Here is a 10,838-nt window from a genome sequence, read left to right on the forward strand (position 1 = left end):
GACAAAAACACTCAGTTCAGGGGCAACTAGGGATGGCCAATCAATACGAGCATTGCCCCCCAACACTTACATCCCATGGATTCATTTTAGAAAATGCACCCACATCCTTGAGCATAGTTATTTGGATAAGATACCAGACAGCTTCCAGCAGCTGCCTAGTCATAACTCAACACAGATCAGAGAAGAAGAGAGCGGACTTTTAAAAAATAAACATACCTCAAGTCTTGCACCAGCTTATTTATCACTTCCTCACCTCCCTGAACTTTTTCTTAATTTCAAAAATATACTTTATTCATAAAAATTTCTTTTTTATATATGCATAGTCACTAAAGCAGCTCAATTTGGTACAGTAGCGTATGAAGGAAGAAGCAAACATTGGAGTTTGACTCTATCCAAACAAACAAAACCAAAGGCATCTCTTACTTGTACAAAAAATATATTTGCCTAGCCAGCTATTCAGTTGCGTTAAACTGCTTTGAGAAATTGGCCGATCCAGCACAATCCCAGGATAATTAGGGCAGTAGGTACCTGCTAATGTTAATGAAAATGAATGAGAATAGGTTGGAAGACATGCTGTCCACATGTAAGGAGTGTACTTTGTTTTTGGTAGCGTAGTTGGGCCATCCACAATTAAAATCATTAAATGCTTCTTTTCTCTTCACTCCTCCTTACACAGGTGATAAACGTATCAGGTATCTCTGTAGGTGCTGGGCTCGCTTCTGCATGTGACACCCTCATATCCCAGGTACGTGATGTGAAACCCCAAAATGGACATCCTTTTGTAACCAACCAGGGATATTATGTTATAACAAGGTGCAGAGCTGGATGAACACAGCAGGCCAAGCAGCATCAGAGGAGTAGGAAAGCTGACGTTTCGGGCCTAGACCCTTCCTGCTGTGTTCATCCAGCTCTACACCTTGTTATCTCAGATTCTCCAGCATCTGCAGTTCCTACTATCTCAGGGATATTATGTTGTTGCATTGGAGCGGGATAATTCTTTGAATTTCAACACTTAATAAAACCGCTGCTCATTTTGAAGGTTTCCATCGAGGCAGCTGAAGGGAAGGCATATAAATCGACATTTTCCCAGCTTCCATCAGTTCTGAGGAAGGGTCACCGGACCTGAAACATTAACTCTGATTTTCTTTCTTCACAGATGCTGGCAGACCTGCTGAGCTTTTCCAGCAACTTTTTTTTTGTAGGGGTGCTGGATTTCTTTTCCTTTATTCATTCATGGGATGAGGGTGTCACTGGCCAGGCAGCATTTATTGTCCATCCCTAATTGCCCAGAGGGCGCTTAAGAATCAATCACATTGCTGCGGGTCTGGAGTCACATGTAGGCCAGACCAGGTAAGGATGGTAGCTTCCTTCCCTAAAGGACATTAGTGAACCAGATGGGGTTTTCCAACAATCAACTACAGGACCCGAAACATTTATCATTAGGTTCACCTCCCACCCTAATTTGAATTTACACAGAGAGTGGTGGGTGCGTGGAATGCGCTGCCGGCAGTGGTAGTGGAGTCTGATACATTAGGGACATTTAAGCGATTCTCAGATAGGCACATGGATGATAGTAAAATGTAGGGTAGTTTGATCTTAGAGTAGAATAATAGGTCAGCACAACATTGTGGGTCAAAGAGCCTACAGTGTGTGATGTTCAAATTCCACTATCTGCTGTGGTAGGATTTGAACTTGGGTCCCCAGAACAATTAGCCAGGTCTCTGGATTAACAGTCCAGTGATAATACCACTAGGCCATTAGGCCATTGCCTCCCCTATTCAGGATGGGTAAGGAAAAGTCAGTCAGGGTTCTGTTTCCTGATTAATATCCAGTGACTCAGGCCACGGCAGAGAATATGAGTTGGACACCTTGGTGTGACACCCCTGGTGACACATAGCTTGCTGATCCTCACTGAGCAATTTTAACCTATCGAGCCCATCAGGATACTATTTGGATTGATAACTGCCTATTTGATTTTATAATCCATTTGGAAAGGAAGCAAGACTGGATGTGGGTTGAAAGCTATGGTTCCACCAGATGCTGCAGCTTTTGAGGTGGAGTTTGTTGCATTACAGAAGGAAAGGCTTGCATTTGTATAGCACCTTTCAAGGCCCGAGGAGGTCTCAAAGATCATTACAATGATCAGTTACATAACAGAGATAGGTTGGGGTCTGGGTCTGGGTGGGATGCTCTTCAGAGGATTGGTACAGATTCAATGGGCTGAATGGTCTCTTTCTGCACTGTAAGGGTTCGATGATTGTATGAACACAGTATCCAATTTTACACACAGCAAACACCGACAAACAGCAATGTGCTATCAACTGGATAATATCTTGGACTGATCTTGGACTGACCAGGGTCAGCACTGGGACCACAACTTTTCACTTTATACATTAATGATCTCGATGAAGGAACTGTGGGCATTCTGGCTAAGTTTGCAGACAATACAAAGATAGGTGGAGGGACAGGTAGTATTGAGGAGGTGGGGAGGCTACAGAAGGATTTGGACAGATTGGGAGAGTGGGCAAAGAAGTGGCAGATGGAGTACAACGTGGGAAAGTGTGAGGTCATGCACTTTGGTAAGAAGAATAAAAACATGGACTATTTTCTAAAATTCAGAAGTCTGAAGTGTAAGAGACTTGGGAGTTCTAGTCCAGGATTCTCTCAAGGTAAACTTGCAGGTTGAGTCAGTAGTCAGGAAGGCAAATGCAATGTTGGCATTTATTTTGAGAGGATTTGAATATAAAATCAGGGATATACTACTGAGGCTTTATTAGGCTATGGTCAGGCCACATTTAGAGTATTGTGCGTGGTTTTGGGCCCCATATCTCAGGAAGGATGTACTGGCCCTGGAGCGGATTCAGAGGAGTTTCACGAGAATGGTCCCAGGAATGGAAAGCTTAACAAATGAGGAATGTTTGAGGACTCTGGGATTATACTCATTAGAGTTTAGAAGGATGAGGGGAGATCTAATTGAAACCTTCAGAATGCTGAATGGCCTGAACAAAATGGTTGTTGTGAAGATGTTTCCATTGGTAGGAGAGACTAGGAGCAAAGGGCACAGCCTTCGAGTAAAAGGAAGACCTTTTAGAACAGAGATAAGGAGAAACTTCTTCAGCCAGAGAGTGGTGAATCTATGGAATTCACTGCCACAGAAGGCTGTGGAGGCCAGGTCATTGAGTACATTTAAGACTGAGATAGATAGGTTCTTGATTATTAAGGGGGTCAAGGATTACGGGGAGAAAGCGGGAGAATGGGGTTGAGGAACTTATCAGCCATGATAGAATGGCGGAGCAGACTCGATTGGCCAAATGGCCTAATTTCTGCTCCTATGTCTTATGGTCTTACGGTCTTATGGGACTGTGAATGCAGTAGGCCAGCTCTCCACTCCAGATTCCTTTGAATTCAAATTTCACCAAGGTGGGATTCAACCTCACATTCCTAAAACATTAGCCTGGGGTTCTAGACTAGTCCAGCTACATTACAACATTTGTTGCCCGTTCCTGGTTGCCCTTGAGAATGTGGTGGTGAGCTGCCTTCTTGAACCACTGCAGTCCATGTGCAGCAGATTGACCCACAATGCCCTTAGAAAGGGAATTCCAGGTTTTTGACCCAGTGACAGTGAAGGAACAGTGATATATTTCCAAGTCAGGATGGTGAGTGGCTTGGAGGGGAATTTACAAATGTTCATGTTCCCATATATCTGCTGCCCTTGTCCTTCTAGATGGAAATGGTCATGGGTTTGGAAGGTGCTGTCTGAGGATCTTTGGTGAATTTCTGCAGTGCATCTTGTAGATGGTACACACTGCTGCTACTGAGCATCGGTGGTGGAGGAAGGGAATGCTTGTGGATGTGGTGTCAATCAAGTAGGCTGCATTGTCTTGGATGGTGTCAAGCTTTTTGAGTGTTGTTGGGACTGCACTCATCCAGGCAAGTGGGGAGTATTCCAACACACTCCTGACTTGTACCTTGTCAGTGGTGGACAGTCTTTGGAGTATCAGGAGGTGAGTTACTCACCTCAGTATTCCTAGCCTCTGATCTGCTCTTGTAGCTATTATGTTTATATGGCAGGTCCAGTTGATTTTCTGGTCAATGATGACCCCAAGGATTTTGACAGTGATGATAACACCATTGAACATCAAGGGGCAGTGGTTAGATTGTCTCTTATTGGAGATGATCATTTCTTGACATTTGTATGGCATAAATTTTACTTGCCACTTGTCAGCCCAAGCCAGAATATTGTCCTGACCTTGTTGCATTTGAACACGGACTACTTTTGTATCTGAGGAGTTGCAAATGGTGCTGAAAATTGTGCAATCATCAGCGAACATCCCCATTTCTGACCTCATGATGGAGGGAATGTCATTGATGAAGCAGTGAAGATGGTTGGGCCTAGGACACTACCCTGAGGAACTCCTGCAGAGATTTCCTGGAGCTGTGATGATTGACCTTCAACAACCATGACCATCTTAAAAATGCACCAGGTATGACTCCACCCACTGGAGAGTTTGCCTCCTGATGCCCATTGACTCCGGTTTTGCTCGGGCCCCTTGATGCCAAGGGCTGTCACTCTCACCTCACCTCTGGAATTCAGCTCTTTTATGCAATGTAATGAGCTCGGGAGCTGAGTGGCCCTGGCAGAACCCAAATTGAGCATCACTGAGCAGGTGTTGCTTGATAGCAGTGTTGATGACACCTTCTATCACTTTGATCAAGAGTAGACCGAAGGGGTGGTAATTGGCCATGTTGGATTTGACCTGCTTTTTGTGTACAGGATGTACTTGGGCAATTTTCCACATTGCTGGGTAGATACCAGTCTTGTGACTGTATTGGAAGAGCTGGGCCAGGAGAGCAGCAAGTTGTGGAGCACAAGTCTTCAGTACTATTGCCAGAATGTTGTCAGGGTCCATAACCTTTGAAGTATCCAGTACCTGGAATACAATTCTGCTGCTGTTGATGGCCCACAGTGCTTCATAGGTGCCCAGCCTTCAGTTGCTAGAACTGTGCAAAGTCTGTCCCAATTAGCACTGTGATAGTACCACACAACACAATGGAGGGTATTTTCAATGTGAAGGCGGGATTTTGTCTCCACAAACACTGTGCGATGATCACTCTTACCAATACTGTCATGGAAGATGCATCCGCATCTGGCAGATTGATGAGGATGAGGTCAAGTATGTTTTTCCCTCTTGTTGGTTCCCTCACCACCTGCCGCAGACCCAGTCTAGCAGCTATGTCCTCTAGGACCTGAGCAGCTCGATCAGTAGTACCTCTGCCGAGCCACTCTTGGTGGTGGACATTGGAATCCCCCACCTAGAGTACATTTTGTGCCCTTGCCATCCTCAGTGCTTCCTCCAAGTGTTGTTCAACATGGAGGAATACTGATCCATCAGCCGACAGACGATGGTATGTGGTAATCAACAGGTTTCCTTGCCCATGTTGAGCGTGAAGTCATAAGATGTCATGTGGTCCAGAGTCAATAAGTCAATGTTGAGGATCTCCAGGGCAGCTCCCTCCTAACCGTATACCACTACGCTGCCACCTCTGCTGGGTCTGTCCTGGTGGTGGGACAGGACATATCAGGGATGGTGATGGTGGTGTCCCAAACACCCTTATATATCTGTATGGTACGATTCCATGCCTATGCCAGGCTGTTCCTTGACAAGTGTGTGAGACAGCTCTCCCAATTTCGGCACTAGTCCCCAGATGTTAGTGAGGAGGACTCTGCAGGGTCGACAGGGCTATCTCTGCCATTGTCTTTTCCAGAGCCTAGGTTAATGCCAGGCGGTCTGTCCAGCTTAATTTCTTCGTTGAGACTTTGTAGTGATTACAGTCAAGATTCAACCCCATTGCTGTCCTTCTGGAGTCATGTGTAGCGTGGCCTCTTTCAGCGATGTAACAATTCAGAGATTTTACAAATTAGACCATGGCATGCTCTCATACTTTATATAACGCAGTGTGGAGCTGGAGGAACACAGCAGGCCAGGCAGCATCAAAGGAGCAGGAAAGCTGACGTTTCGGGTGGGGACCCTTCTTCAAAAAAAACAGAATTACCGTGAAACCATTGCCAATTGCTTGAAGAAGGGTCCCGACCCGAAACATCAGCTTTCCTGCTCCTCTGATGCTTCCTGGCCTGCTGTGTTCCTCCAGCTCCACACTGTGTTATCTCAGACTCCAGCATCAGCAGTTCCTACCGTCTTTGATGCTCTCAAACTGACGTTGAATCACTTGAGGCAAAGGTTTAGAAACAGATCCCATTGTCACCAGGTCAGAAAGTCTTGAAGAGGTGACTGAATTATTTGAGGGTACTGTAATCCTCGTAATCTACCAGCTTCACAGAATTAGTGACAAATTTGTTTATTGAAGTGAAAGTTATTTCAACAGGAGAAAGCTAGAGGGTTAATGTTTCCAGTCTGGGATTACTCTTTTTCAGAACAGTTCTGAAGAAGTCATATATCAGTCTCATCAGTTCTCCTTCCACAGATACGACCAAATTTGCTGAGTTTCTCACCATTCCCTGTACTTGTTTCAGATTTCCAGAATTTGGCAGTATATTGTCTTTACTTAAAGAGGTTCTGGATAATATATCATTGGCAGGCAGTGATTTGTGAGAACCAATAATTTCTCCGGGCTCTATGCTGTAAGTGGAAATTATAAATTAGAAGAAGTTTGTCTGGAGGCATGAGCTGTGCTTTTAAAAAATACTCCTTTTCATTTTCAGACGTATGGCAGTAAGAACCTGAAGCGAATCGGAGTGATTCTCCAACGAGGGATCCTCATTCTCCTGATCGCCTGCTTTCCCTGCTGGGCTCTCTTCATAAACACTGAACACATCCTGTTGGCTTTGAAACAGTCTCCTGCAGTGGCCAGGTAAGGATCAATTCCAAAAGATCCAAACTTGGACATTAGCACTGTGGAAACATGTACACCGATGGTGCGAATAACAGCAGAAAGGTGCTGGGTCATGGGGTGGTTGGACACAAGCTGTTTGCACACATTTGCTCTACAGTTAAAGAGCTCCAGCACAGGCCAGAGTCTAGACAAAGGTTATGTGGCTAGCCAGTTAGTGAGTGGGGAGATAACACTGTAGGTCAACACCCTACTCTTTAGACACCACTGACAACACTCAAGACAGCCCATCAGCAGAGATCAGATACGCAAATCACTAAAAACACTGAGACAAACTAACAGGGATGTTGAACAGAAAATGATCCCGGGACTGGTGTAAATATCTAGAGACCAGGGTAGCATCCTAACCGGTTGTATCACAGCGTGGTATGGTAACTGCTCTGCCCAAGATGGCAAGAAATTACAGAGAGTTGTGAACGCAGCCCGGTCCATCACGAACACCAGCCTCTCATCCATTGACTCAGTCTATACTTCCTGCTGCCTCGGGAAAGCAGCCAACATAATCAAATACCTCTCCCACCCTGGTTGTACTGTTCTCTCTGCCACCCTCCTCCATTGGGCAGAAGGTACAAAAGTTTGATAACACGTACTGATAGGTTCAAGAACAGCTTCTTCCCCGTTGTTATGAATGGACCTCTCATATCTTAAAGTTGATCTCTTTCTACACCTTCTCTGTCACTGTAACTCTATATTCTGCATCCTATTCTATTACTCTGATGTACTTATATAAGGTATGATTTGTCTGGATAGCGTGCAATACTTTTCACTGTAAATCAGTGCATGTGACAAAAATAAATCAAATCAAACCAAATCATTGAAAAGCAAAGATGTTTGCATTAAGAAACATGAACTTTATTTAAACCATACTTACTGCAATGCGAACAGTGCTGGTCTTCTCTAATAAACAAGGATACTGAGACGTTAGGAATGATAAAACAAAAGATGATACCAGAACTGAGATGTGAACTGCAGAGGCAGCGGTAAAATGTAGCTAGACTAGTCTAGAACCCCAGGCTAATGTTTTAGGAACGTGAGGTTGAATCCCACCTTGGTGAAATTTGAATTCAACGGAATCTGGAGTGGGGAGCTGGCCCACTGTATTCACAGTCAATTGTAGACACCCACTGGTTCACACAGGTTCAAATCCCACGATAGCAGATGGTGGTGAATTTTGAATTCAATAAAAATTTGGTATTAAAATCTAGTCTAACAGTGACCCTTGTCAATAGTTGTAAAAACACATCTGGTTCATTTATATATAGCCTTTAGGGAAGTAAATCTGATGCCCTTATCTACATGTGACTCCAGACTTGCAGGTAATGTTGTCAACTCTTAACTGTCCTCTGAAATGACCCTAGCGAGGTACTCAGTTCAAGGGGCAATTAGGGATTGGGTAATGAATACCAGTCCAACCAGCAATGCCCATATCCCAGGAACAAATGAATGAAAGGTTACGCCGATTGGGAAAGGTGAACAGGCATGGAATTCTTGAATCCAGAAGACTGATTCCTGAATTGAAAGCACAGACTGCTGGAAATACCGAGCAGCTCCTACCGAAAGAGAAGTTGCCCTGAGAGATCTTTAAGGTAGTCGAAGGTCTGATTTCATGGCGAGTGTGGCTGGAATTTTACATATTGGCCTCAGGCAGCAGACTGAAAGGTTAAGGGGATGTGAAATTGGGTCAAATGGGAGGGGGTGCTGTGCCTCTGCAGTTATTTTACTACTAGTGGGGTACATATTGGGCACCCTGCTCACACTTCAGGCATTTAAAAGGCCATTTAAGGTCCTCACCCAACCATTGTAGGTTTTTTAACTGCAGATACAGAGGGGACTCCCTCCTCATTAGCGCCCCGTTCCCCATGAATGTGGCCAGGGCTGTCCTCACTGGAAGATCACCACCTAATTTTGATGTCAACCCTACCTCTTCACCAGCCTTGGCAAGCCCAGCCCTACGGTCCCACACTGCAGGTCTCCTCAAGTGTTGTCTGCTTCTTGGATTGCTGCAGTTCCAGCAATGGCCACTGCTCCTAGTGGCAGTGTGCAGGTGCTGAGGAGCTGCCAACCATCTAATTGGCCAGCTGCTGTTGGAAGTGGGCCACCTTCCCACGAGGGGCGGATATTGTAGGCCAATCAACTGCCGGAGGGGAATCGAATCATGGCTCCCAGAGCAGACTGGTCCTTACCTGGAGATGGCAAGAAGTGCAGATGCTGGAGTTGGAGTCAATACAGTGTGGAGCTGGAGGAACACAGCAGCTCAGGCAGCATCAGAAGGGCTGGAGGGTTGATGTTTCGGGCCTAGACCTTGGACTGGTGAAAGGTCTGGGCCTGAAACATTGACTCCCCTGCTCCTCTGATGATCCTTACCTGGTTTGGTCTATATGTGACTCCAGACCAAAGCAATGTGGTGACTCTTAACTGCCTTCAGTGATGGCTGGGTAATAAATGCTGGCCTAGCCAGTGACGCCCACACCCCATGAATGAGCAAGAAAGAAAGAGTTTCTGGTAGATGCAAATAAATTGGATGTAAAGGGAGGAGGGCTTCCTTTGCTACAGGGGAACATGGTAGCAAGATCTCCTTATTACTTTCCACAACTGCAGTCAGTAATAGACATGCTTCAACAGGCTTGATGTGAACCTCTTCAGGGTGAAGTGCAGGTCAGTCCTTTCCTTTTGATGGGGTGATATTCTCCAACTAGACAACACCCCACCCCCATCCATCAGGGTTACGACCCCAATGTACTCCATTGCACGACTGAGTCTGACTGACAGGCACTCCTGTGATTTGAACCCAGTGATCCTGTCAGGCATTGCATACCAATTCCTAAAGTGTGCTGAGCCAGATGTCTGCTTTGGCCATTCTTTACCCCTTATTTAGAACAAAATGTGAGGAATTAACCATATCTGATTACTAGCAAATGAGAATTTTAAACCATTCTGTGAAGAAATTGTACCTTGCACCATGTATCTTGAATTGTATCATAAACATATTAATAAGGTCATGTATTCGACAGGAGTTTCCATTGGGATGGGTTGTTCACAATTAAGGGTAAATCTCTCAGCCTTCTGTTCTGTCAATACTTACTCTGTGCCTGCCTTGAACTGAGAGATACGCTCTCAGTTAATTTACCAACTTTGATTTCTTTTCCTTGCAGGTTAACCCAGCTGTATGTATGGATATTCATCCCTGGCCTTCCTGTAAGTAAAGCATTTAATATTAACAAAGGAATGCGAGTGTTGCAGATGGAAAGTTAAAAAAAATTAAATAACAGTTGCTGTGAGCAACACACGTGTCAATACACTGCTCGGTGTGACATTGTGTGTGTGAGTCTGCATGTGTTCCCAGCTCTGATACTCAGTCTGAACTGATTGGACTGGTTGGCAGTAGGAATGCTATGGTTGGACATTGCACCCCAAGGACAGTTCCTTGATCCATTTGCCAATATTCTGCTGTGATTCAGTGAGAGCAGTTGTTGGTTCCAGCTCCAAACCACAGACCAAATCCAGCCTGACAACTCCCGGTGCAGTACAGACAGAGTGCTGCTCTGCCTTTTGCAGATGTGACATGAACAGTGTGCTCTGAGCTCTCATACCCGATGTGAAGAACTGAGGAATTCCCTCAGGTGCCCTCCCAATATTTATCACTCACGCAAAACCTAGAAACACAGATTATCTGAGATAACAAGGTGTAGAGCTAGATGAACACAGCAGGCCAAGCAGCATCATAGGAGCAGGAAGGCTGACGTTTCGGGCCTAAGGATCTAGAATATGAGTTCCCTGATTGGAGCTGTTAATCTGGTCCAATCAGGGAGCCCTGGCTGACGGATATAAACAGGAGTGTCAGGGGTGCTGAGATAACAAAGTGTAGAGCTGGATGAACACAGTAGGCCAAGCAGCAGCATAGGAGCAGGAAGGCTGACGTTTCGGGCCTA

General features: G+C 45.2%; 1 protein-coding gene across 1 annotated transcript; it reads left to right on the plus strand.

The window, feature by feature from the left end:
• The first annotated feature begins 643 nt into the window (after positions 1-643).
• LOC125482081 (multidrug and toxin extrusion protein 1-like) lies at positions 644-10,191 on the plus strand. The gene is made up of 3 exons (XM_048594062.1): positions 644-745; positions 6,722-6,870; positions 10,062-10,191. The coding sequence occupies exons 1-3, from the start codon at positions 644-646 to the stop codon at positions 10,159-10,161; spliced, it is 351 nt and encodes a 116-aa protein (XP_048450019.1). The 3' UTR covers positions 10,162-10,191.
• Positions 10,192-10,838: the final 647 nt, after the last annotated feature.

Source organism: Rhincodon typus, unplaced genomic scaffold, assembly GCF_021869965.1.
Source record: "Rhincodon typus isolate 14 unplaced genomic scaffold, sRhiTyp1.1 hic_rhity00005657, whole genome shotgun sequence".
In the NCBI taxonomy this organism is placed as follows: domain Eukaryota; kingdom Metazoa; phylum Chordata; class Chondrichthyes; order Orectolobiformes; family Rhincodontidae; genus Rhincodon; species Rhincodon typus.

Excerpts from the sequence above, each read along its gene's own strand:
- LOC125482081 (XM_048594062.1), top strand. The coding sequence starts at position 644 with ATGCTTCTTTTCTCTTCACTCCTCCTTACACAGGTGATAAACGTATCA. Across the intron at positions 746-6,721 it reads GTGACACCCTCATATCCCAG|ACGTATGGCAGTAAGAACCT; the intron begins GTACGTGATGTG and ends TTTCATTTTCAG. Across the intron at positions 6,871-10,061 it reads CAGTCTCCTGCAGTGGCCAG|GTTAACCCAGCTGTATGTAT; the intron begins GTAAGGATCAAT and ends TTTTCCTTGCAG.